The sequence below is a fragment of the Siphateles boraxobius genome, unplaced genomic scaffold, assembly GCF_051911475.1.
Source record: "Siphateles boraxobius isolate OS27281-9 unplaced genomic scaffold, OSU_SipBor_1 120, whole genome shotgun sequence".
Lineage (NCBI taxonomy): Eukaryota > Metazoa > Chordata > Actinopteri > Cypriniformes > Leuciscidae > Siphateles > Siphateles boraxobius.
In genome coordinates this window covers 3,455,337-3,483,239 of record NW_027508723.1, presented here as the reverse complement: position 1 = coordinate 3,483,239, position 27,903 = coordinate 3,455,337, and the positions used below count along the sequence as shown (strand labels likewise).

At 36.5% G+C, this 27,903-nt stretch overlaps 3 protein-coding genes across 5 annotated transcripts; 1 reads left to right on the top strand and 2 right to left on the bottom strand.

Annotated features, from left to right (window-relative positions):
- The first annotated feature begins 4 nt into the window (after positions 1–4).
- apooa (apolipoprotein O, a) lies at positions 5–13,537 on the top strand. 3 transcript variants are annotated; one of them, XM_077223086.1, is made up of 10 exons: positions 5–72; positions 1,741–1,842; positions 4,930–5,055; positions 6,170–6,202; positions 9,900–9,954; positions 10,055–10,150; positions 10,626–10,717; positions 12,271–12,369; positions 12,522–12,563; positions 13,340–13,537. In XM_077223086.1, exons 1-9 carry the CDS (start codon positions 64–66, stop codon positions 12,561–12,563), a joined length of 654 nt encoding a protein of 217 aa, XP_077079201.1. In that variant the 5' UTR covers positions 5–63; the 3' UTR covers positions 13,340–13,537. The 3 variants fall into 3 exon arrangements, with proteins under 3 accessions (XP_077079201.1, XP_077079211.1, XP_077079220.1); XM_077223096.1 differs by lacking the exon at positions 13,340–13,537 and adding an exon at positions 13,103–13,303; XM_077223105.1 differs by lacking the exon at positions 6,170–6,202.
- A 515-nt stretch (positions 13,538–14,052) lies between these two features.
- On the bottom strand, positions 14,053–15,665 carry LOC143732328 (diamine acetyltransferase 1-like). Its single transcript, XM_077223288.1, has 6 exons — positions 15,416–15,665; positions 15,241–15,292; positions 15,067–15,150; positions 14,729–14,830; positions 14,590–14,630; positions 14,053–14,492 (listed from the first exon to the last, which is right to left on the bottom strand). The coding sequence occupies exons 1-6, from the start codon at positions 15,479–15,481 to the stop codon at positions 14,325–14,327; spliced, it is 513 nt and encodes a 170-aa protein (XP_077079403.1). The 5' UTR covers positions 15,482–15,665; the 3' UTR covers positions 14,053–14,324.
- Positions 15,666–22,054: 6,389 nt separating this feature from the next.
- On the bottom strand, positions 22,055–27,872 carry sat1a.1 (spermidine/spermine N1-acetyltransferase 1a, duplicate 1). Its single transcript, XM_077223277.1, has 6 exons — positions 27,628–27,872; positions 27,258–27,309; positions 26,722–26,805; positions 24,187–24,288; positions 24,067–24,107; positions 22,055–22,979 (listed from the first exon to the last, which is right to left on the bottom strand). Exons 1-6 carry the CDS (start codon positions 27,691–27,693, stop codon positions 22,809–22,811), a joined length of 516 nt encoding a protein of 171 aa, XP_077079392.1. The 5' UTR covers positions 27,694–27,872; the 3' UTR covers positions 22,055–22,808.
- Positions 27,873–27,903: the final 31 nt, after the last annotated feature.

The window sequence follows — 27,903 nt, the reverse complement described above, 5'->3', positions numbered from 1 at the left end:
GCGCGCGCGAGAGTCTGATCGAGGCCGCTCAATGGAGTAGCAGAAGAAGAAGAAGACGGGAACATGTACAAGGTGAGAATTAAAAACTTCAGCTGATCCTTCAGTGCGTGTTCGTGACTAATACACTCATAATGCGTATAATCGTGCGATAATCAGTCGTAAACTCACATGTATTATCAATTCAGTCCATTATAAAGATGATCATTTGGTTTTTTTAGCTTTAAAGAGGCATTTGAGGACAGGAAATACAAGGACACCGCTATTTTTTTTTTTAAAAACTATTTTACTTTTAAATAAAGATCTTATTCTACCTACTATTTCAGGATGCTGTAATTATGTAGATTGGGGTTTTTTATTGCATAAAAGCTCGTAGTTCATTAGTGTTAAATCATATACCGGTGGTAAAAGTTCATCCCTCTTTTGGCTGTATTGACTCTGCCACTGTTTGTGCTGAAAAATAAAATGACATTTAAGTTTATAACGCTTTACAGATCTTATATTATATAGCAGTTCGCCGATTTTATCCAAATGTATCAGCCAGTCTGACAACAGTGAGCGCGTTTCTGAAATTGGACACTAGATGGTAATAAAACACCGTTAAATCATAAAAAGAAACTGAAGACTGTTTTGTACAGTGCAGTGCTAATAGAAAGTCATCATACCCTGTGAAAACCTGATCTTTTGTGATATTAAACCCTTTAAAATTGTAGTAAAACATAACTTTAAGTGTATTTACTGTACTTTTGTGTACTAAATTGGACCAACTTCAAGTATACTTAAGTATACTTTAAGTAAATGCCTGTGTAGGGACTAATTACATGCTTGATTAGTGATATTAAAGTGTACTTTATTTGTTACAAGTACATTACAAATTCATTACGAGTGTCTTCGAAACATAAGCAATTTACCATAAGTGTATTTATATATTGTTTATGTTTTTTTTTTAAAGGGCATTTTCCCGTTTTATTGGGATAGAACAGTAGCTAGACAGGAAGTGAGGGGGGGGGCATTCAATTTCAATGCATTGTTAAAATGATAATTTACAGTTTAAATATACCTAAAATATATTTTTAATAAAGTGCAAATAAATACATACAATAAATAAATACAATAAATTTTAAATTCACTTCAAGTATATTTTTCTGAAAAATATATATTTTCAGAAAATATACTAAAGTACAATTATTTTAAAGTGTTTTAAAAGTTGTATTGTGAAAATAGGTAAAAGTGTGATGCTAATATACATTTAATATATTTAAAGATAGTAACATTTTTGTAATGTACTATTGAAAAAGAGGGAATATATTTCAAATAAAATGTATTTTTCACTAGGGTTAACTTGCATTAATTGCAATGGTATTAATTTGTCATATACATGATGTGTTTGCGAAGGGGAAATAGCAGAGAGAGCTCTGTAACCCGTTGGTGTGTCTTCAACACTCGTCCGTATTTGAAATGACTTGACCTCCACTTTCTGATATTGTGTTACTCATTAAATCCCTCACAGTTTCAGACACTCCAGGGACCTTGAATGTCCTTAAAACAACTGTGTTTGAGTAAATATGTGTCCGTATGTTATTCCTGCTTAAACAAGAAACACTCTGCATGTGTTGACAGTGGGTACAACCCTGTCTGTAGATAAAGAAGCCGTTGTGAAGTTCTGCGATGTTTTATGTTTGTCCAAACATGGGGGTTTATGGATCAGGAACTTCATTCATGCTCTGTGTTTTGTCCTGATAGGTTGGAGGAGTTGCAGGAGTCTCAGGAACTCTGGGATTGATCTCAGCTTCTGTTCTGGCCGCCGCCGATGACAAGCCCAGCACAGCTTTGCGTGTAGATGAGGTACTTTTATAGACTTCACAGGGTCACTTTTAACCTTAAACTTGACTGAAAAAAAAAGTTTTTTTACATATAGAAAAGGAAGCTAGAATTTCTGTGTTTTCGTGACCATTAAGAAACAAATATTTGAACATCATAGTATCTGGTGTACTGCCGTTAATTTGTGCGGATTAAAAAAAAAAGTATTATATTGCAGTATTTTTTTTTTACTCTATTACAGTAATGGAAATCTAATGAAAATAATAAGAAAAAAAATCAAAAAAAAAAGAAGCCGGGATGCATTGCGGAAATGAGAATTTGGGGGGAATTGGCATGAAAATAATGGGGAAAAAAACAACTTTATTAATAGTCATAAAGTAGATATAATTTCTTAATGCAAAATTTAATTTTATATTTTTCCCTTTGACTTTAGGGTGAAATCTGACCTTTTTTTTACATAAGGCAAACAAAGCCACAATTTTAGCATTTTCATGAAAATAAGAGGTATTTGAACATCATAGTGTCTTAATTCATGCTGATTTCAATAAATAAATAAAAGATTGTTTTGCAGTATTTTCTACTTTATTGCAGTAATGAGAATCACCATCGAGAATAATGATTACAAAAAAACTAAAAAAAAGTCCTGATGCATTACTGTAATGAGAGAAAATGTGCTTAATTGTCATGAAAATAATGTCAGAATACAAAAAGAAAAAATATGAATAGTCATAAAGTAGGCATAGTTTTTTTCATGCAAAATAAAAAAAAAAAATTTAACTTTAGGGTGAAATTTGACCCGGATGTGTTCAAGAGCGCCTGGACGATCTGTCCTCCTAATCTATTACAAACAAGAGTTTAACATTCAACTCAAAAGTAAAATGTCAGGATGCAAAATAATCAATAACACTACAAAAACAAACAATAAAAAAAATTAAAAGTTTAATTAAAATGACATAACACTCAAAAGTAAAATGATGCATTACGCTAATGAGAGAAAATGTACTTAAAGCTGCAGTAGGGAGTTTTGAGAAAATGTTGACTTAGCCTGACAACCCCCTTGCTCTCTGCTGCGCTACAGTCCTCCCTCCACAGCTCCTCCCCCCACAGCTCCTCCCCCACAGCTCCTCCCCCACAGCTCCTCCCCCACAGCTCCTCCCCCACAGCTCCTCCCCCCACAGCTCCTCCCTCCACAGCTCCTCCCTCCACAGCTCCTCCCCCACAGCTCCTCCCCCACAGCTCCTCCCCCACAGCTCCTCCCCCCACAGCTCCTCCCTCCACAGCTCCTCCCCCCACAGCTCCTCCCCCCACAGCTCCTCCCCCACAGCTCCTCCCCCACAGCTCCTCCCCCACAGCTCCTCCCCCCACAGCTCCTCCCTCCACAGCTCCTCCCTCCACAGCTCCTCCCTCCACAGCTCCTCCCCCACAGCTCCTCCCCCACAGCTCCTCCCCCACAGCTCCTCCCCCCACAGCTCCTCCCTCCACAGCTCCTCCCCCCACAGCTCCTCCCCCACAGCTCCTCCCCCACAGCTCCTCCCCCACAGCTCCTCCCTCCACAGCTCCTCCCTCCACAGCTCCTCCCTCCACAGCTCCTCCCCCCACAGCTCCTCCCCCCACAGCTCCTCCCCCACAGCTCCTCCCCCCACAGCTCCTCCCTCCACAGCTCCTCCCCCACAGCTCCTCCCCCACAGCTCCTCCCCCACAGCTCCTCCCCCCACAGCTCCTCCCTCCACAGCTCCTCCCCCACAGCTCCTCCCCCACAGCTCCTCCCCCCACAGCTCCTCCCCCACAGCTCCTCCCTCCACAGCTCCTCCCCCCACAGCTCCTCCCTCCACAGCTCCTCCCCCACAGCTCCTCCCCCACAGCTCCTCCCCCCACAGCTCCTCCCCCACAGCTCCTCCCCCACAGCTCCTCCCCCCACAGCTCCTCCCCCACAGCTCCTCCCTCCACAGCTCCTCCCCCCACAGCTCCTCCCCCACAGCTCCTCCCTCCACAGCTCCTCCCTCCACAGCTCCTCCCCCCACAGCTCCTCCCTCCACAGCTCCTCCCCCACAGCTCCTCCCCCCACAGCTCCTCCCCCACAGCTCCTCCCCCACAGCTCCTCCCTCCACAGCTCCTCCCTCCACAGCTCCCCCCCCTTTCTATTAGTTATAAATAGGTACTAAGATAACGTTAAAGGATTAGTTCACTTTAAAAAAAAACTTTTGCTGATAATTTACTCACCCCCATGTCATCCAAGATGTCCATGTCTTTCTTTCTTCAGTCGAAAAGAAATGAAGGTTTTTGATGAAAACATTCCAGGCTTTTTCTCCATATAATGTACTTCAATCACAACGACACAAACGTTTCAAGGACCAAATGACAGTTTCAGCGCAGCTTGAAAGGGCTTTAAACGATACCAGACGATGAATAAGGGTCTTATCTAGCGAAATGATCGGTCATTTCAAAAATAAATAAAAAACTTTAAGGTTTATAAGCATATGCTCGCCTTGCTCTGTTCTGTGATGCATGTTCGTGATCCTGTTCGAACTCGTTCGTCCAAATGAACGAATCTTTTTTCGAGTCATTTCGTTCGTTGAATGAACGATATGACTCGAAAAAAGATTTGTTCATTTGGATGAACGAGTTCGAACAGGAGAGTCACGAACGACGGTACGCGCTCGCGCTGGGCAAGAGAGTGGTGATCAGCGCGTACACGAGCGTGATTGACACTGCTAAGACATTCCACCTGGCTCTGATTGGTTGTTTCTGACCGGGAGCGATGTATTTATGCAAATGGCAATAGGACCACAGGGAGGAGCCAGAGGAGCTTGATTTTTTTCACAGATTATCCGTCTCATATTCTACTTTCAGGACATAATGACAGTTTTAACAAATATTTGTTTACAAAAGCTACCTACTGGAGCTTTAATTGTCATGAAAATAATGTCAAAATGCAACAAATCGTAAAAAAAAAGTCCTAGAGTTTCATTGCTATTTTCATTGTTTTTCCTTTGACTTTGGGAGGAAATTTGACTCAGAGGTTCATCAGAACCTGACGGATCAGCATTACAAACCAGAGTTTGATGTTAAGGAAGTGATGGTGATTCTAACACACACACACTGCTCTCGTAGCTGTCTCTGTACACGACGACGACGACGGCGCAGAAGATCCAGCATGTGGAGCCGGAGACCGGGCCGGTGCAAGAAGCTGTTTCCACACTGAGAAAACTAGCACAACCTTATGTCACCTGGTGTCAGGTACACACACACCTGCGTCACACACTCTCTGTCCTAGCTCTACAACAGCAGAGAGTATTGATCTTCTGAACTGGACAACACATTCGTATCATTCAAACAGATTGCACTTGTGTATTTCTGCAGTAAACTAAAGTTGCAGCATGTTGGCTAATCTGCTCTGCATGGCTTTTCTATCGCTCCATCTCTTCATTTCATGACAGAATATGTTCCTAATAATTATCTACAACACCAGAAACGCTTTACAATCATGTACAACACTCACTAGAATAATTCAATCATTTACCACCAATCAGCCAGGATCTCTTACAAAATCAAGTCCAGATCATATATAATATGATTTAGTTTTTTATTTGGGATGAAATATATTTTCCCCATTAAAAAAAAACAGTGTAATTTCATAATGCAAAATTATTAGTAATATTATTAATCTGAATGGTCCTAAAACTAGATGTTGTATTTTTCTATTCCTGCTTTTGATTTTTAGGATGAAATGAGATTCAAACGTGTTTAACTCAACTAAAATAATCTATTACACTCATACTGGATAATAATATTAGTAGAAAAAGAAATCAATAAATATATTTAAAATCTAATTGACTACTAAAATCAAACTCTGTCTTGCCTAATTGATATTTCCAAACACTCAAAATTCACTTTAAAAAAAAAAAAAATTATTTTTGGTGTCTGAATTGTCAATTAGAGCTGCATTCTATAATATTTTTGTGCATTTGAAAGCTTTTAGTTTATTAGGCATAGAAAATTACTTCCTCATGTGTACAGTAATGCGCTCACAAATGAATCTGGTACATGCAAGCGTACAAGAGAGGAACTGTTTACAAGGAGAACATGAGTTTTGATTGTTTTTACAAAATTAAATGGAAAGTTCAGATTATTTTCTGTGCTAATCAACATCATGTCTCCTAATCTGAACATTACTTGAAGAGAAGCAAATGAGCCGTCACAGTTTCTGAATGTTTAGAGATCAATCATGGAATGCAGCTCTTTCCTATAATCTGTGATTTTACATGATGATTTATAATAATTTGAATGATTTGGTTCCTCTTCGTTGCGGTTCTGATTTTCCTGGTTTCTGGTGGGTCTGATCCGCGTCCAGCAAACGGCCAGCTCGGCCAAACACACAGTCCAGGTACCCATGAGCACTTGCACACGCCGTCACTCACGCTGCTCGCTGACCTGGATATGCTCAGAATAGCTTTACTGCATAGAAAATAATCTAATGAGGTTATGTGACAAGAATGAAGCGTAATAATGATGGAATGAAGTGTTTTCACATACTACACTAGTCAACACTTGAAGTGGATCAAAACCTTTCATCAAAGTTATACAGGTGAAACTCGAAAAATTTGAATATCGTGCAAAAGTTCATGTATTTCAGTAATTCAAAGGTGAAACTAATACATTTAGTATATATAATTATATACATATGCATGATCATACTTTTCAGAGGGCCGACATTTCTGTATTTAAAATACTTTTTTTATTGATTTCATGTAATATTCTAATTTTCCGAGATTTTGAATTTGGGTTTTTCATAAGCTGTAAGCCATAATCATCAAAATTATAACTTTTGCACGATATTCTAATTTTTCGAGTTTCACCTGTACATGAATTTTGAACAATACCCGTTTTTGTCTTAGGACAACTTTGATCCACTTCAAATGTTGACTACTGTATTATTAGAAATAGTAGGCAGTATTCAGTGTACTCTATGCAGTAAACAGTAAGCTAGTATGCTTCATTTCCGAGCAGATAACCATTGTGTTTGCTTGTGCAAAGGACAGATTTCTGCACTGTGTGGCCCAGAGACCTACATTTGTCTTTATAAGTGAATGAACGTACCAAAGTCTATTGCATCAACAATGGCTGTTTTTAAACCCTCTGGCTTTTGCACTTGTTCAGACAAAGCCTCGTTCCAGTCAGTGCTGCGCCTCGGGCTGATCGTAAATAATGCGTTCACAACATTTTCAAAATGTTCCCTTTCAGCATAAATTATGCCATGTTAATCAATCAACTAGTGATATATAAATAAAAACTTTATTATATAAAGTTTTTAGACTATAAATGCAACTGAATTTAAATAATTTAAAGAGCTCAATAGAATAGGCATACGCTTTATCATAGTCCGATATTTTATATCTGCCATATTCTCAAACTCAAACTTATTCCTGCCTTGTAAATGCGTTTAAATTCATGATGTTTTTCATAACATTCGCTTAACCTTCAACAGAGAAGTGAATTGCGCTGACTCTCACGAGAAGTGAATCCATGTGATTGCCTGTTCGCTGCGTCCCAATTCACCTACTTACACTACGCCCTAAAAGCATGTACTCTTTTTGTAAAGAGAAAGTACATCCGTTTGAGTGTATAGCAGAAGAGTAGACAAGCTGTTGGACATACGATCACGCCATAAAATCGAAATGTTCTTTTTTGCATCTTCTCACAGTTAACATCCTCCACTTTTAATTTAATTTAATTTCCTACCGTATTGGAGAAAAGCAGTAGCACATTGATATGCCAGTCACGGGTCTTTAATTGTTTTGCATAATGCATTTAAAAGTTAATGGCGAAACGGATCTTTATAGAAGTTCATGTTGCAGATCAAATATAACACGGATAACATTAAATAAATATTTTTATCAGGTTAAATGTTAGTTATTAGTCACTCAAATCTCTTTATCTAAACCTCTCTACTTTACTTAACCATCACATCCGCCATGTTTGTAGTTTTTCTTAACACTTTACTCGTGTTTGTAGTTCTGAACCGAATCCTCCAATGGCAATCCTGCTCCAATGGCAATCCTGCTAATGGCAATATTAGCCATTAGAGTGAGCACCGATCCGCACTTCGAAAATCTACCGGAAATAGGACACTATACAAGGCATATTCTTTTTAACATACTACACTTTGGGACACACTTATTCCAATGTCACATACTGTTTAGGATGGATAGTGCGTTCATTGAGACGCATGGACTGAGTTGATGCAGAGTACTGTGAGCCCGCCGAACCTGATCGAAACCCGTTTAGATTTGTTTGAAGTTTGGCGACTCTAAACCTACTCTGAAACTCAGAGTTAGTTCAACTGGCTTCATGCAACAGGCCTCTGATGGACAACACTGCTATCAGCTGTGCAGGACATTCTCTGCTTTTACAGCTTTTTTGCTGTACAGTGTGTGAATAAAGAGTGTCCACTAACATCACAAAGTGGAAAATGGATCATAATGATGAAATATAGCATGTTATCAGTCAGAGAACTGCAGACACTGCACTTTACAGCAGCTGATAAAGCGTTTGACTCATTGCCAGTCTTGCCCTGTCACTCTGCCCTCTCGGTTCAACTCTACACAGTTTTACTTGGCATAAAACACTTGAGGAAAGGACACACTGACCCACATCTGAAAGCAGAACCCCTTGAAAATAAGTGAAATTCTGCTGAATTTGATTATGTCAGCATGTTGAGCCCTGCTGTACCCAATGCTGTGAGTTTGTGTGGGACTCTCTTTGTCTGACCAATTGTGTACAGCAGGACCTGTTTGAAAACAGTCATTGTTTTTGCAATCCCATTTGGTAAAGCCACATGAAATCACACACTTCAACTTGAAATATGCTAATATGTCTGAAGGTCCTACATTCATATTATTTGCTTAAAACAATGCAATTCGACAATAATTCATAAACAACCACACAATTCAGTGTAATTTTAGTATGACACAGTAGTATAGTATTCATTTAAAATTTAACACTTTTTTTTGTAATTTTGTCTTTATTTCTATTTAGCTTTATTTATTTTATCTTTTTAGTTATAATAATTGAAGTATTCCTACTTAAACATGTTTCAGTTAGTTGCCAAAGCAACATTTCTAATTTCTTATTCTAATTTTAAACTTTAAATCTAAAATTTGTATTTTATTTTTTCAACTTTATTTCATTTAACTAAAATATTTTAAATAGTTTCAGTGAACAATAACATTTGCGCACATATGAACTCTAAGGAAATTTCCAAAGCCTTCTGTCATTTTTTTCCATTTGGTTTAATTATTAATTAGTATGCATTTAATAGTTGTCCTTAGTAAGCTCAAGTGCTTCACTTTTGCATATTCATATATCTATATTGTCTTATCTCTTAGAGCACATATAGCAGACTATCTGATAAGATATAGACTCTTGGTCATGCATTATGGGTTTATGGCTTCTGATAAAGATTTGTCCAGGAGGTGCATGCATTTAGCAAATAATCAAAATATAACCTAGACATAAAGTACAGTAATAAACCTTTTGGACTGTCATTATGTCATATTTTAAAGCCTTTATGTATAATGCATTATAAAGGTTTTCATAATGTATGTGATAATGCATTATTTCTTTTCATAGATAATTGCAATGCATTAGAATATGTGCAGATTCCTTGTCATGCCTGAAATTAGTTGTTTGTCATGCATAATAATACTTTCTAAAGGTGTAGCAATGAATAGATAAGTATTATATAATGCATTATAACTGTGGTTACAATTATACATGAGACGATATAATGCATAATAAGGTGCATTACAAGGCATAATGCATTAAAAATAATCGTATAATGCATTATACTGTATATAAAGTGTTATCAACCATTCATCTTGCTTCATACTTGCTGCTTTGGTTGCAATGAAAGTAAAAGCGGTCATGCTTTTCTCATGATCTACTGTCAGACTAGGTCTTTTCTCACGGTGTGGCATTTCATTCTCGCAGTGATTCTAATAAAGTAAAAGCAACTAGTGATCCTCATTTCTGGATTCTGTAACAGTGTAAGAGTAGCATTGTGTTTTTGCATTGAATCTCAGGGCGTATATGGGACGGTGAAACCCAAGGTTGACGGCACTGTACAGTTTGGGCAGAGTAAGCAAACACTTTCCCACATGAACACAAAGAAAACATGCTTTTTTACTTTTTCTATAAACTTACATCAGTTAAGTGAATATTTTGCCCTGTAATCCAGACAGTTATGCCTATTTGAAGAACCCTCCGCCTGAGTTTTACCCCAGAGCCGGAATCATCGGCTTTGCCGGGATCCTGGGCCTTTTCCTTGGAAGAGGTAGTGAAAGTTTTATTGATGCATTTCTGCTTTTCATTAAAGAGACCAAAATCTGAACTGACCTAAAACATCTATTTGTGATTTTGCATCCACTGATATTTCAAATATATAACCTTTCATAAGTTTGGGGTCGGGTAAGATTTTTAATGTTTTTGAAAGAAGTGTCTTCTGCTCACCAATGCTGCGTTTATTTGATTAAAAAAATACATTAGAAATTGTGAAATATTATTACTACAGACTTCAGTGTCACATGATCCTTCAGAAATCATTCTAATATAATGATTTGATGCTCAGAAACATTTCTGATTATCATCAGTGTTGAAAACAGTTGTGCTGCTTCATATTTTTGTGGAAACAGATGCATTTTGCTTTCAGAATTATTTGATAAATAGTAATGTCCGATTCATTTCTTTCAAAATAAATGAATAAAATCTGACTGACATCAAACTTTTTGTGCTTTATTTTGCCCTTGAAGGCTCCAGGCTGAAGAGACTGGTCTACCCTACTGGTTTAATGGCTGTGGGAGCTTCCATGTATTATCCACAAGAGGCAGTGACCATCGCAAAGGTAGGCGTATATCCAGTTCCTGTGTGCCGTCTATTTTTATTGGCTGTAGGGTCGTGAGATGTTATCATCATGCGGGACAGTGTTTTTAAGCGGACCGCATCGAGAGGAGGAGGAAAAGGGTGAGGCGAGGTTACGATCTGTAACTTTCCACCAAAACAGCAGCTGAAACACATTCCTAACAACTCCCAAGGACACAAGCTGAAGCTCACGCTGGGATGTGCATCAACACTGCGTTTATTATCAGCCCAATGTCTGTTTTGATAGTAACTAACATGGTCTTTGCAGTGGAAAGTGGTGTGAACCTCTCTCGCTATCTCTCGGCGTCACACGCGTCCTGCTGAATCCCTGTCAACACACATCATGGCACGAGCGACCGCTTTCATATTAGAGTCTCTCTAAAGGGCAGTTTCGGCGCTGCGTGTCCTCGTCCTGTCAGATATGCTGATAGATACGTCCTGAACAGCCAGCGGGGTCACTGGTTAAAAACATTAAACAGCCCAAAATAGGCAGATTTCACCCCGATGCCCCTCGGGTCACGTCATGTGCTCAAGGTTAGGCTGGATTATTGCAGTTTGCTACACTACTACACCATCTGGCCCCAAAATGCATTGCACTTCTTCATTGATGGCCATTCAAACATAGCCTTGTATTCTGACTAGCACAATTTTTGCAAGTAACTTGGAGATATGTCATTCTCTGCAACAACAGCGTAAATCTTACTGAGCATTTTTGACTTGTTTTCCAGTACAAATATCTAAACATTATTAAATCAAAATAAATTTGCTTGAGAAGCAGAAATTACATCAGATATTAAGTTAGTTTAGGCTTTAAACTACATGGGGTCAGAAAAATAAACTTAATTGAAAGGGGGGGGGGTATTTTTCTGACCCCATTTGCAGTTTTTTTCCTTGTGTTATGCAAAAAATATATTTTGATACATTTTTCAGAAAACAAGACGCAATATGTCGTTTTAATTCTCAAGTAACCATTAATTTGAAGAAGGTTTCGAATTTGTACTGGAAAACAAGACATAATGCTCATAATAAAATAATTTATTTGAGCACAAAAATCACTTTAGAAGTATATATATATATATATATACAAACCTTGTCATGCATTATTGGCATTCTGAGTGAGTTTAATTCATACATTGAAAGTCCTGTTTATCATGCATATCAAATTTTAAGCAGCAAGAAAACACATTTGTTGTGACATAATAAAATACAGTAGTCAACATTTGAAGTGGATCAAAACATTTTTTAATCAAAGTTATACATGAATTTTGAACAAAACCTAAAAAAAATTACTTTTTTGATCCACTTCAAATGTTGACTACTGTAATATTTTTACTGGCAATGCATCCCATTTAGACCAGTTTCCCAACAGCTATGACCAGTTGTGTAATCCTCCAATAACATCAGGGCATTTGGCAGTTGAAACACACACTACTACAAACAATACATCTAGTGAAATAAGTGAGGTGAAAGAAATCCCAGTGTGTGTGAATGACTCTTTACACTGAAGTGATTGTTTCTAATCTCCCCACAACACAGAACACAGGAGACTCCATATACGAGCTGGCGCTTCAGGCTTATGTGTCCGTGGAGAAGCTGATCAGAAACACACCGGCCTCAAAGAAGCCTCAGCAGAAGGTGAGTTTGTCTTTTCCTTATACAAGGTATACGTGTTTTAATTAGTTTGTGCTTTCTCTGGGAATCGAAGTGCCTTGGCATTTCTAGAGCCACGTTGTACCGTTTGAGCTGCAGATATTGTGACACTTTCACTTTGTTTTGTCTTTTTATAGGATCAAGCAGAAAAGACTTCCAGCGGGGAGACCAAAGCTTAGGTACAAAATATTTAACATTACAAACAGCGTGGAAACACAACACAGCTGCACAAAATGAATAAACAACATTTATGAAGTCACATCAAGCCCTTTTCCATATTGCATTGAGAATTCTTGACACATAAAACTTGTTAAATGGTAGTAAAATTGCCAGATTACCTTATTAAGTGAGTGTCCACCACTGAAATCCACTTTTCTGACCCATTTTTGCACTTCCATTATTTTTAGTGAATGTATAAAATCAGTTTACACAGGTGTAGCGAATCACATTAACAACATCATCCAATCACAATACCTTCTTTGCCCTATCTTTAAATGTTTTGCTTTAAAGGGATAGTTCAACCAAAAATGAAAATGTTGTCATCATTTACTCACCCTGAAGTTGTTCCAAACCTGTATGAGTGTCTTTACAAAATATATTTTAGAGAAGATTTGTACTCAGACTGTTGAAAGATAGTGGTCATTGACTTCCATAGTAGGAAAAATAACACTGTTTGATTACCAATATTCTTCAAAATGTTTTATTTTGTAGTCAACAGAAGAATGAAACTCATACAGATTTGATTCAACTTGAGATTGATGACAACTTTTTCATTTTTGGGTGAACTATCTCTTTAACGGTTTTATTTGAAATAAATGTTACTTAGTTTAATATTTTGCTCTCTAATGCGATGACATTCAGGCATGTTTAAGTGTGTTTTGTTATTCACAGTACTACTAAATCTTCACTTTCTCAGAAATCATGACTTTCCCTTGCTGTGTTTGTTTGTTTATAGGTACATAATCAACTGTCAGGTTGTTACTGTACAGCAGAGATAAGATCTCCATCGTTCGCTCACTGTTATGACATACTTTTGCACTAGCCACTTCCTCTTTCATCTGTCGATCATCAGAGGCGTTAGTCTGCAATGTTTTTAACTACTGGGATTGTGTTAAATGCACTGGTGTACCTTAATAAATTATATATATATATATACACACAGTGTGTTGTGATTTACAACAAGTATATACATCTATGGTTCAAGAGGAAACATTATATTTGGGGTTAGCACGTTTGAGTCGGAACACTCTGAACTTCCTCTTTCTATACAAACATAAAAACGAAACTGCAAATGGAAGCAACAAAACCACCACTAAACTGGTTTCTTCTTGATTTTAACAGGTTTCCAAACAGCATCATATGATTAAAGGATGTCATTAGATGTTCGACTTGTGTTTTATGACATCAAAGCAGCGTGAGAGATTTAGAAAGCACATGTAGCCGTCTGCTCTCGAATCACTCTTGCGTTTTTTTGTCATCGGTCTTCAAGTCCAACACACTTGCTTTTTAAACCGGTCTGTTAGAAGAAACTTACTTTCAACAAGTCAAGATGAAATAACTTATAGAAAACACTGAAACAAAACATAAGTTGCTAGTGTTTCTTTTTGACAACATGCTGATCCAACACCTTTACCAAAACCAAAATCAGTGATCAATCACTCAGTCTCCTTCTTAAAGTAAAAGCTTTATTGTAAATGATACATTGCAGGTGTATCAATGATTGTCGTCTACTCCAGTGTTTCCCAACTCGGTTCCTGGAGGCACAGCAACAGTGCACATTTTGGAGGTCTCCTTTCTACTTCTAGTCTTTAGCTCAGATTAGGAAGAGTTGTATAGTGTGTGAGTTGTGGTGCTGGTGTGCCTCCAGGATCAGGATTGGGAAACACTGGTCTACTCTATTAAAATCCTCCTTTATCAAACAGTTTCTTCTGCACTGGCGTCTACTTGGATGACATCTTGAGTAGGTTGCACTTGTCGATCTCGTACAGACGCCATCCCTCCTCGTGGGAGAGATCCGATGCTCCGCGCCGCTTGTAAAACTCGATGGATGTCGTGTTCCACTCGGCCACGATGAAGTGCATCCCGCTGCATCGAGTCTTCACTGCCGTCTACGCACAAAAACATTTGAATAAAGGTGTTTAAATGACTTTAAAATTGACCCATAACAAGACAAATATTTAAGGTTGTGTAATGCATTATGCATACCTCACTTAGCATCTTCAGGATCTCAGAGCCCATCCCATAACCTGAATTGTAGGGAAATAAATAAATAGATATGATATATTATACATGACCATTTCAAAGCAATTCTTTGTTTACAGCAACAGGTAGCATCTCTTTATACCTCTGAATTCCTTCATCACATAGAAGTCTTCCAGATAAAGCAGCTTCCCAATCCAGGGGTCATAGGTAAAGTAGTACATAGCAAAGCCAACCACTGTATAACCTGAAGTGAAAAAACATGAGGATGGTTAGTACACCAGGGTTTAACAGTTAAAGAGAACAGAGAGTAACTTGAGCTGATTCAGCGGGTCTGACGTCACTTCCAAAACATGACGCAGAAAGATTGTAACAATTTTATCGTAAAAGTAACATTAGCTGTAACATTGTTGATTCAAAATAAATAAATAAAAAAAGTTCAGAATTAATCTTGGGGAATAAACACTGATGTTGTTAACTTGCCTTCAAGAGACTGTTTATCCTTCGGTACTTCAGCGACGACGCAGTGATAAAACGGATGATCCCCGAAACCGTCCTCGAGCAGCTCTGAAAAATAAACAGGCCTAAATAACCATCATACATTCAAAAACATTCATAAATATCATACACTGAAACGACGGAGACCGAATCCTGTACCTTTCTCGGTCAGGACGACCTGTTCCTCCATTTCCTCAAATTTCGCAAGTTCCTAAAATTAAACGGCGTATATTATTCCACAAACTACCAGAACGTTACATTTTCTTAATTTAAACGTTAGACTAATAATTATTCTGTGAAATGTTTTACGCATGCGCCGTAGGTCTGTTTTTACCTTTATGAGTCGCAGTATGTCAGACACGTCCTTGGGCTCGGCCTTTCGTAATATAAACTTGTCCATTTTCTTCTTTTACTCTTTTTCCCTTTTCTTACTAGTCCTCGGTATGTGAAATGTAGTAAGATTTGTTTCTTCATTCGGTTCCAAGGGGGTTACCCTCAGCAGAAAGTCTGGGTTTTTCACCCTGTCAGTGAAGAATTACATGAAGTCGTCGCCGGAAGCGCTTTGTCTCAACGCTGAGCTCGAGCGCTATTTATATGCGGGGCGCTGACGTCATAACCGGAAGTACTGAGTGAGTTGACTCACATCAGTAGTAGCCTACAGCAAGATAACTAGTTCGAACCAGATCAAAGAAACAGTAGTTTCGGATATTGTGTCAAGTTTGCAATTTAAACCAACATAGCACGATTCAACGACACTAAATATGTTACTAAATAATCTTATATTTTTTATTTTTAGCAGAACCATTTATTTGTTTTAAATGTTTAAATATTTACATGTTATCATTTAACAGACGCTTTTATCCAAATCGATTTACAAATGAGAGAAATTAGAAGCAGTTAAACTAACAATTGGACAGAAATATGTAAGTGCCCCCTATGCCCCTTCCCAGTTTAGTATAACAGTATTTAAAAAAAAAGTATTTAATTTAAAAGAAAAAGATTGGCTATAGAAGACGAAAAAAGTCAATATTTGTTTATATTGGATTATAATCCCAGATTTTCAATATGGGTTTTAGTCCTCTGGACCCTTTGCATATATATCAAACTACAAAAGCATCATCAGATACAAATCAAAATATTATTTGACTGCAGAATACTTTGCTTTATTGTCTCGTTCTCATATGGTAGCATTATATCAAGCCAAGACATGAACAACATATTTCACAGTTTGCATCAAAGCCTGTTGGCCAACCCAACTGCTACGTACAGCTTGAACTTTTTTTAAATACTTTGTGTGATTGTAGGCCTGCATTCTAATTAAAATATTTTCAGGCTTTGTTTATTATTGTTGATGATGACAGATTGCTAGCTCAGCACACATTTTTACATTCAACGTATTTTTTATTTGCATGATATTTTATAATTGGCAGCTATGGTGATGGAATCTAAACATTTACACATAAAGTTCACTCAAAAATATGACATATTTACTGCTGATGTGTTTATATCACGTGCTGCAGGAACAAGCACAGAAACTCTACAGACATGAGATCACATGCTTCACATGAAGAAACTGTAAAACTTCAAAGACGAACACCACTGCTGAGTGAAAACAGGATATATTAAAATAATATTTCCATATTTATCATTTGTGATTCAACTAAGCTGATGATGCTTTGTCTGTAGATTTATGGATAGTAGGGACATTGTTTTTTGATAATGGAGATTGATGTCACTATTAGATATTGCTATATACAGAGGCAATAATATCATTGCTCAATAATGTATCGTTGCTCTGTGTGCAACGATAGACATTTCAAAGGCATAATAACCTTAAATACCTTTATTTCCCTTGTCTTTTAAAGCTATGATCAGTCTAAAAATTGCATACGTATATGCATTATGTAAATATAATACAAACATTTACACACACACACACACATATATATATATATATATATATATATATATATATATATCCACTATATACTTGACTGGTACTATAAAAAACGAGGCATAGACATATAGTAAATAGTTGATAGTTGCATAATGTTTACTCCAAGAATAGTCAAGTTAGATACGATTTTTAACAGTATAATAATGTCTTTGCAATGCAAAATACATATTTTATGCAGTGCTTAATGATTTTTATAAAGTAAATATAAGAATAACTTTGATATGGTTCGTAATATTTCTAGATGGACATTTACTGGACTGAAAGAACTTACATTTATTTGATTATCCATACATATATATATATATATATATATATACACACATACATATATCAGCATCTGCACAAAATTGTGTATATTTGCTCAGTTTGGGCCTCTGAATAAAACAGTTTTTCCTCCTCTAGTGAGAGATCCATATTCTCACTATAAGAGCCATAAAAGAAAAAAACATGCAAACTTTTTTTAGCCCCATGATCTCTGAATGTTGGCAGAAGTCTATATCTCAGCACAATATCTCAAGTGTTCTTCCGTTTACAGTTTCAGTCCTTGAGCCGGACTGTATTTCTGAATGGGATATAATCAGCACTGACTCATTCACATCCGCCCTCATCTGGAAGTCCTCATTGAGAGACTTATAAGAGTTTCCTAAGGATACAGAGTCATTTCCAGAATACTTGACCTAACAAAAGCATTCATGCATTTCTGAATATCTGGAAAATAAGGCTACAATAAAGCACTGAATAAATAAAGCAATTGTTTGCAAGGATGTCTCAGACGTCACAGGGAAGGAAGGGATTGTTATTTTCACAGCTCTGCGTTTCCTTTAGACCAGCACAACTGAAACACTCAAGAAAGAAAGAACCTGCATCACATATTTATACATTTCCTGGATAATTCTTCTTCTGTATTTCAGAGTTAAAAAACAACAGCAAAAACCGTGTCACGGTTACGTAACACTAAGAAATACTCACAAGAAAGACTTTAATCATCAAACACTTAGGAACCAGGAGAAAACACACAACCAAACGTTAACGAGAACAGACAGAGACTGACAGGGAATATATACATGAGATAAACAAATGACCTAAACAGGATAATTAATGACACACAGCTGAACCAAATGACCTAATGAAGACAGTAACCATAGAAACAAGGAGTGGTGGGAATATGAATAAATAAACATAGGAACTGATCAGAAATACAAACAGAAAATCCAAACACAACCTGGAATTGTGACATATTTCATCTGCCCACAGGAGCAGGCCTTTACAAATAAACCTGTAATTCCCATTCAGTTTGGCTCTGTTCCCGGGAATTCCTCAGAAATATCTGAGAGAGCAAACAACAGACTGTAATACATCTGGGGCCTGTATGATGGTAGTTGAACAAACTCAGGGTTACAGGATTAGATTTGAGTTGACAAAACCAAACCAATCCAACCAGGCTTTGTTGGTACCATGATGCTGATCATTAACTTTCTCTGTCAACTCAGGCTTTGATCCTGAGTTTAGGAGTTTCGGTGTGACATCAGTAGCGAACAGCCATTCACACGTTGAGAAGGAATGAAACTGAGATTAATTTCTCGCGAGAGAAGCAGCGAGACCAGTGAATTATTTAATAATTCACTTATTAAATACAAATATTAAGAATGTAAACAAATTTACACAGCAAGAAGTAAACAGCTGTCTATGAAAGAGGACAACTAAAAGAAAAGTCTCGCTACTGTATATCAGTGCAAGTAAAAGTTGTGAAGTTATTTTATACAGCTGATAAAGGTATAGAGAGAATTGAACATTTAAGCTCACATGTAGTCATTTTATAGCTTCATCTATTGATGCTAAAGCGTATTTATATTAACTTTATATATTTATTCATTTAAACTGCGTACATGTGTGATCGATTAAGGGTATAATAATTACATAAATAATATCTAAATCATACAAAATTTATTTATCTAAATAAGTATCACTAAAAACTATACGATTTTGTCTTTAAAAAAAATTACATTTTTTTTTGCTATGTAGTGACCTTTAATTTGGAGTAGAAACAGGTGGAGTGACTTTATCGCATCAGTCATGTGACACTTTGCTCACAGCTAATTGGTCCAAGTTCGGTTTGCAACCTCTTGTCTGTAACATAACCTGCCCCGGACCAGGTTAGCCGTGGAGCGTAAGTTACTATTGCGATTGACACTGCTTAAAGCCAAACCACTTTCATGGTCCCTAAAACCCAGGGTTGTCGCAAACTAAACTGAAGCATAGCTGGCTAGCCACCTAAACCGGCTTCATGGTACAGGCCCCTAGACTGAGAGCTAACCAGAGGTGGATAGTAACAAAGTACATTTACTTGAGTACTGTACTTAAGTACACTTTTTTAGTATCTGTCATTTACTTGAGTATTATTTTTTCTGGAAACTTTTTACTTTGACTTCAGTACATTTGAAAGACAAATATCGTACTTTTTACTCCACTAGAATTCTGTCAAGGTCCTTGAGTAGAAAGTAGTAACGTCAGTCAGTGGATGATTTTGGCTGGAAATGAAAGTCGGATTGACGTCAATCTGACGTTGGATTCTGACATCAGCCTGATTTTCATTTTCAACGTTGGGTTTGGTCTTCTAAATGCGAATTTTGTCATTGTTTTGGAGCACACTAGCCTATAGATACAACAGTAAGGCTAACATATGCATACTAAAAGCCAACAAAATTTAAATAGGGGATTATTTGAGGGAACAGCCATTTGGGTGATCGAAACCATTGTGGATGTTATTGAGTGCACTTATTCAATCTCACATTCAATCCCACTACTGGAACTGTGTTCTAGAAATAAATGTGATATTGACATGAGGGCAAGCATAGATTCAGATGCATAAGGTACTGTAAGTATTACATAAAACAATACAACAATAATAAAACAATGCATTGACATTCACTTTTTACGTTTGATACTTAAGTACTTTTAAAAACGTGTACTTCTCTACTTTGACTTAAGTACAAATCGGTCTTTACAACTTTTACTTGTAATAAAGTAATATTTGACCAGTAGTATCTGTACTTTCACTCAAGTAAGGCAGTTGTGTACTTTGTCCACCTCTGGAGCTAACTGAAGGTTACAGGATTAGTTTCGAGTTGACAAAACCCAACCAATCCAACCAGGCTTTGTTGGTACTATGATGCTGATCATCAACTTTCTCTGTCAACCCAGGCTTTGATCCTGAGTTTATAGTGACATCAGTAGCGAACAGCCAATCACATGCTGAGAAAGAGTGAAACTGAGATTCATTTCTCTCTTCTGCAGAATATTACGAGATTGAAAAATATTAAGAATGTAAACAAAATTACACAGCAAGAAGAAAACAGCTGTCTACGAAAGAGGACAACTAAAAGAAAAAGTCTTGCTATATCAGTGCAAGTAAAAGTTGTGAAGTTAGCTTATACAGTTGATAAAGGTATAGAGAGAATTGAACATTTAAGCTCACATGTAGTCATTTTAGAGCTTCATCTATTGATCCTAAAGCGTATTTTTATTAACTTTATATATTTATCCATTTAAACTGTGCGTAATAATAATTGATAAACTAAAATTGTACATGTGTGATCAATTAAGGGTATAATAATTACATAAATAATATCTAAATCATAAATAAATAATAAAGCCAGACGATTTTGTCTTTAAACATCATTTGTAGTGACCTTTAATTTGGAGTCGAAACAATAATAATAGAAATTATATCTTGAGGATGCCGTGGTCAGCCGGATCCGGACCGTATCCAGATCGGATGAAGGACCTGCGCCTAGACATGACCACAGCTCATCCCTGAAGTGTCAGCAGAGATTGTGTCTACTACACTCTCCCTGTGAAGGGCTCGTCAAAACAACAGATATCAGCACAGATCCTCAGCAGAGGCCACAATAACCAGACAAGTCCTCAGCACAGACTTTATCTCAATACTGACGTGATGAATCGGTCTTCAAGCAAACGGAACTGGAAGAAATATTTGTCTGATCCACAATTTGAATCACAATCACACTGTGTTGGGTCATCTGGCCAGAGGAGAATCGGGCCCTTTACTGAGCCTGGTTTCACCCAAGCCTGCTTTTTTCTCCATTTCTATCACTGATGGAGTTTGGGTTCCTTGCCGCTATTGCCTACATAGTTGCGGACACTTAATATTCAACAATATTATTGATTTGACAGCACTGACACTATAACATGAGAACTCAACTGAGCTGGATGACGACATCACGGTTTTCTCTAGAGCTGCTTTATAGCCGAATTGAACTAATTTCATAATTGATGATATTTCGAGCGGAACTGAATCAACACTGAAATGACTTCAGCTGAAAAATAACATTATTTTCTTTTAGAGCTGCTGTACAGCTGAAATGATCTGTTGCATCATTAAATCATTTTCCTGTTATTACTGTAAAGCTAACAATCTGTATTGCGCTATTGAAATAAAGGTGAATTGACTAGATGTGTGAGTCAGTTTTGAAACATGTTCATACGTCATCTGTTTGCTCTGGCCATGGGGTTACCATAAAAATCCCAGAGTCCACCGGTCTAAAAGTGCCAGCTAATTTAACTCACAAGTTCTAGACTCTCTTCTGGGAGTGTGTTTTTGGCTCAAAACACTGTTTGTATCTATAAACTTTTGAATATAGATAGGAACAAAACTGTACCTTTTGGGATGTGTAAAGCTGCTGAGGTGGAGATTTCTGAATCACTGCCTTTAAAGATATGGATTCTAATCGAAATGTACAGATGCAAATAGATGCATTACAATAAGCACTCATATGTGTAGGCTTTCTTTCCACTAGCCTGAAACAAGATCCCATAATGAAGCAAAATAGACCAAAACCTTAAACTAGTGCATGAAAAAACTAAACCAAACCAATGGTTTTGCCTGCATGTAGTGTCTGTGCCTTAATCTTTTGCGATGCAATTGTAGAGTTTCAAAGTATAAAATGGGGAAGCATTCAATCTCTTATATATATAACATTAAAAAGATGGAGTGAATAAAGAGAAACGTTTTTATTTCCTCCCCCCAGTATAATTTAAAATGAAGTATACAAAGAAGTAAACACGACATATAAACATCATTACATTGCATTGTAAGTCTCTGATGCATGAATTATTAAATCACAAAAGGAAAAATAATCATCTATCTCTTTACGTCAAAACAAGAATATAATCTAAGTCATCTTTTCAAAATGTATGTATTTTGAGGGGAATTACACATCTAAAGATAGAACTTTTGTCAGCCTTTTTATACTTATACAAAAAACACAAAGACATATAAAGAGGACGTATAGAATTATGGGTAAATAATTTCATATAGAATTATGGGTGTATAATTCCATATAGAATTATGGGTGTATAATTCCATATAGAATTATGGGTATATAATTCCATATAGAGTTATGGGTGTATAATTCCATATAGAGTTATGGGTGTATAATTCCATATAGAATTATGGGTGTATAATTCCATATAGAATTATGGGTGTATAATTCCATATAGAATTATGGGTGTATAATTCCATATAGAATTATGGGTGTATAATTCCATATAGAATTATGGGTGTATAATTCCATATGGAATTATGGGTGTATAATTCCATATAGAATTATGGGTGTATAATTCCATATAGAATTATGGGTAAGGAGTATTTTATGGAGTGAAAGGTTTTGGATGTAAAATCGCACCCTGAATGCTTCAGAATGCCGTTTGAAGGTCAGTTTTAGACTAAACTAAGCACTACATCATCCGCTCACTCCTCGCTGGTCATCTTGAGCAGGTTCTGCTTGTCGATCTTGAAGAGCCTCCACCCTTCCTCCAGAGAGAGATCTGACGCCCCGCGCCGCTTGTAGAAGTCGATGGAGGGTTTGTTCCACTCCGCCACGATGAAGTGCATACTTCTGCACCGAGTCCTGACCGCAGTCTGCAGGAAACCAGACAATGATCGGGAACACTGATTTAGTACAAGATATACTGCCATCAGGAAGATTGGAGGGGCTGTATAATGTTAGATCATTAACCTGGGTATAATTATCAACTAGAATCGTAGACTTTGAGCTTTGTGGAAAAGAATTACACTTGGTATACTTTTACGGGAAAAGAATACTGAATGTAATGTTTTCGGACTCAATTGCATGCTGATTGCAATTAAATGAATTGCGATTAATCGCATCTAACATAAAAGTTTGTAGTGTGTTATTTGATATTATTTCAACATCGTTATTACAAATGTGAAATTGCAAATTAGTTTATGCAAGTTTCACATTCAATCAAAATAACACTAAAGTATATTTTAGTGAAGTTATACATATATAATATATATATACACACATATAGGCTATTATTACATACTTTTATGTTAGATGTGATTAATCGCGATTAATCGATTTGACAGCACAAGTTTAAATTTATATTTAATGCAATCAGTTGAACTTGAGTGCTTTTTTTGACCCACGTAAGCACATCTTAATATGCGATTTCATAATAATTATTTCTACTGTTTTTGAAATATTGTTAAAATGTATTGATTAGCGTTTATGGTAAACTAAAATATACTTTAATGTCATTTCGTTTGAAACTTGCATTAACTAATTTGCAATTTCACATTTTTAATGACGATGTTGAAATAATATCAAATAACACACTACAGTTAAAATTGGGTTTACTTTACATGTGCTTTAGAGAGTTAGTCAACACATCAAATCAAGTGCACTTCTTTAAAGCACGACAATAAATTATTAAATCGTAATGAATTAAAATGTACTTAAAAGTAAAACTATTGCAAAGTGCATTTCTAAAAGTGTGTACTTTCTTTAAGTGGCCCTTTATTTCATTTAAATTATATTATCTTCAAGTACAATTTAAAAAATTACACTTGTAAGATTTGAAGTGCACTAAAAGTGCACAATTAAGTGCACTTCTGTTTCACAAGGGTAACTATGTGCTCTAACAACATACAGGAACAGCTCATAGAAAGAGATGCGGTTATCTTTAGTTATAAAGGAAATTACCTCACTCAGTTTCTTCAGGATTTCAGAACCGATTCCAAAACCTAATTTGAGCAGAAGGAAAAGTGTGTTACATCTCATAAATCTAACAATTTGATTTCATAAATGCATAAGGTCGCATACCCCGATACTCCTTCATGACGTAGAAGTCCTCCAAGTACAGCAGTTTTCCAATCCAGGGGTCATAGGTGAAATAATACATGGCAAAGCCAACGATCACATGACCTGGAAAAAAGGTTCAATCACTCTATTGTTTGCAGCAAGAGAATGCATTTTGTAGCAACTTAAAAATAACAGATAAGACAGACTTTACATGGAGACAAACGCTGTTGGTTTGCGATTTGCTGAAATCAATTTCGGGTGGGTTTATTGGCCTCACAACCCTGACATACAGTACAGTCCCGTCCTTCCAGGTGTCAATGTTTCGATTAATCTGTCATTTCACTTTTTATTTTCACTTTTATTGTGTTGATTTGAACATTTATACATACCACACTGCAAAAAATTATTTTCCTTACTTAGTATTTTTTGTTTTCCCGTACAAATATATATATGTTGTGTTGTGTAAACATAATATATATTATATTACACAACATCATTTTAAAAACTTCAACTTGATATGCATTTTGACAGTTCATTTACACAACAATGGCGTTTTGTGGGCAAGAAAACGGAAGTTTTTGAAAACGATATCGTTATTGTCACGGTTAAACTACAAAAGCCTGGATTTGTGAAAATGATGACGTCATGCACATGTGTATTACGTGTTCAGTCTATAGGCACGTAGTTTCTTTACAAAGTAGCATCGCCATCTACTGGCCTGGCATGAATAATACAGCGATTTTAGTTGTTTTTTGTGGACCTGTGTGAACAGAGATCGTTTTGATAACGCGGTCTTCTGTAAGCGAAAAACACGAAGGAAAAACTTTTCCATTTTAGGACATCGTTGTCATGTAAACTTACCCTTAAATCAAGGTAGATTTACTTGAGAAGTTAAATGTTATAACTTCTTGTTTTCTGATAAATGTATAAAAATTTTGTACGTTTTTTATGCTTAAAATTTTCCCCGCCATTGACAGAATTTTCCGGCAATGCATGTTTTCCCTGTTATACGAGTGGGCGCTATTACGCATCTTCTGGAAGAGTGAATGTTAATATCTTAAGCCATTCTGCTTCTCAAGTAAACAATCTTAATTTAAGAATGTTATTATATTTATACCAGAAAAACAAGACAAAAATACTGATTAATAATTTTTTTTTTTTTTTTGCAGTGCCGCAGAATAGGGTTGGGAATCAAAACACGCTAGAAAGGCATTCATGGCATTCATTCCTCCACAGATGTAGATAGAATATAGTTATAAAATAAAATATCATGGCAATTAGAATCGTTTCCCAAACATTTGTTCTTCCTCAGGATTACTAAAAGATTCATTAATGAAATCATTCATTCCTTGCAATTCCCATCCCTAGTTGTGAGTATGGTAACAAATCCATATGATCCATCTGTAAGAAAGTAGTTAGTTTTGGGCATATTGTAGTGTGGTGTGAGACAGGTGACGTCCCAGCTGTTGTGGGCCTTACCTCTGGTTTATTGTATATGTTACACTATTGTAACCGGTCTTTCAGTTACCTCCCCGCCCATCCATGTACACGCCACGGGCAATGTACATGGCGAAGCAAGAGACTGTAGCCTGAAGACAATAAATTACAGAGGGGGATTGGACAAGCGTTCTAGGCAAATGTCAAACAACTGAAATTCTCTTTGTTGAATGTTCGGATGCACAAAAAAGACACTTTACATTCCAGCGCTCATGTTACAGTGTTGCTTCAATGAATAGTTCACCCAAACAAGAAACTCTGGCATTATTTACTCACCCTCATGCCATTCTAAACCAAATCTTACATGCAACTCTTTTCAACAGCTACAAAAAAAGGACAAAAATCCCAATATGAACTATACATGTAGTATGATCCAAGTTTTTGAAGTCAAACAGCAAATACAGACCCAAATTTAAGTTGTTGCACTGCAAAAAAATTATGTATTTTTGACTCGTTTTCCAGTTCAAATATCTAAACATTCTTATATCAAGATGCATTTGAGAAGCAAAATGACTTAAGATAACAAGTCTTGTTTTCTGAAAAGATTTATCAAAATTAAGTGACAAGAACAAATATATGCCAATTAGATCAGAAAAATAAACTATTTGAATTAGTTCATTGTTCTGACCCATATTTTTCTTGTTTTAAGCATAAACTCACTTTTTTTTTTTATTCTTCAGGAAAAAAATAAGACTTAATATCTTAAGTAATTTAAGAATGTTTAGATAATTAGTAGTTTTGCACTGGAATATTGAGTACGGAAATAATTTTTTGGAGTGTGCATATAATGTTCCTAAAATCTAATTTTTGGGTGAACTAATACTAATGAACTGCATGTCCTTCATGAATACGTAACATGGGCACTGCAATGCAAAGTGTTACCAAACACTGTTTTGCGTCAGTACGCACAGAAACACTGTTGTAACCCGAGCGTCCGTGTGAGTTTAACACACTCCTGGTGTGTTCCCTTCAAACTGATTTAGGGGGGAACAAACAAAAAAAGCAGAACAACACAACATATTGTGCATTGAGACGCAGCGTGTCCCGGTTCAGTCTTACCGTCGGCGCTCTGGTGCTGTTCAGGCACTTCAGCCACGATACAGTGATAGAAGGGATGATCTCCGAAACCGTCCTCCAGGAGATCTACAGGAGCAGAACAGCAATTACAACACCGTAACAGAAGATACAAACTCACTTTACACTGCCGTTCAAAAGCTGGAATAATAAAAATCTTCTCTTCAGCTCACTTCTGAACCAAAATACAGTAAAAATATGAAGTATTATTACAATTTAAAATAGCAGTTTTCTATGTGAAAATATTGTAAAATGTAATTTATTCCTGTGATCAAATCTTAATTTACAGCATTATGACTCCAGTCTTCAGTGTCACATGATCCTTCAGAAATCATTAATTGTATTTATATTATATTTATATTACTGTTTTTAATGTATTTTCATGAAACAAATGCAGCCTTGGTGAGCAGAAGAGACATTTTTCAAAAACATTGTTATACATTGTCATACAAGAATAATTAAAAAATTGTAATTATTCCAAACTTCTGACAGTCAGTGTACTTTTAAATGTAGCCACTTACCTTTTTCAGTGAGAATAACTTGATTTTCCATTTCCTCAAATTTTGCCAGTTCCTAATACAAAAGAGACATATTCAGGTTAAAAATTATGAAGTTATGATTACTAACTAGTGCTGTCAAATCGATTAATCGTGATAAATCACATCTAACATAAAAGTGTGTGTGTGTGTGTGTATATATATATACACACACACATTATATATTTGCAAACTGTTATGTTAGCTGCGGTTAATCGCGATTAATCGATTTGACAGCACTATTAACTTGTAGCCCACTGTAACTCTTCAGATCTCAAAATCACATTTGAGCTCACAAACACATCTTTATCATCAGTATCTTGTATTAACACTGGTTTAAAACTGAGTTTATCACCTTTATGAGTCGCAGTATGTCAGACACGTCGTTGGGCTCGGCTTTCCGTAATATAAAATTGGCCATTTTCTTCTTTTACTCTTTTTTCCTTTGCTCACTAGTCCTCTGTATGTGAAATGTAGTAGGATTTGTTTCTTCATCCGCTTCTCAGAGGGTGTCCCTCAGCTACAGGTCAGAGATCGGATCTCTCTCGCTAGGAAAGGCATCCAGAGGCTGTTCTGATAAAGATTCAGTTGTGCTCAGTGTCGGGACGTTTCCTCCTTTTATTGATGCTCA

Coding starts and splice junctions, on each gene's coding strand:
- apooa (XM_077223086.1), top strand. Junction 6,203..9,899: donor CGGCCAAACACACAGTCCAG/GTACCCATGAGC, acceptor ATTGAATCTCAG/GGCGTATATGGGACGGTGAA. Junction 12,370..12,521: donor CAAAGAAGCCTCAGCAGAAG/GTGAGTTTGTCT, acceptor GTCTTTTTATAG/GATCAAGCAGAAAAGACTTC.
- LOC143732328 (XM_077223288.1), bottom strand. CDS start 15,481: ATGGACAAGTTTATATTACGAAAGGCCGAGCCCAAGGACGTGTCTGAC. Junction 14,831..15,066: donor GGATAAACAGTCTCTTGAAG/GCAAGTTAACAA, acceptor TTTTCACTTCAG/GTTATACAGTGGTTGGCTTT. Junction 14,493..14,589: donor TCCTGAAGATGCTAAGTGAG/GTATGCATAATG, acceptor TTTTGTGCGTAG/ACGGCAGTGAAGACTCGATG.
- sat1a.1 (XM_077223277.1), bottom strand. CDS start 27,693: ATGGCCAATTTTATATTACGGAAAGCCGAGCCCAACGACGTGTCTGAC. Junction 27,310..27,627: donor ACATACTGCGACTCATAAAG/GTGATAAACTCA, acceptor CTTTTGTATTAG/GAACTGGCAAAATTTGAGGA. Junction 22,980..24,066: donor TCCTGAAGAAACTGAGTGAG/GTAATTTCCTTT, acceptor GGTTTCCTGCAG/ACTGCGGTCAGGACTCGGTG.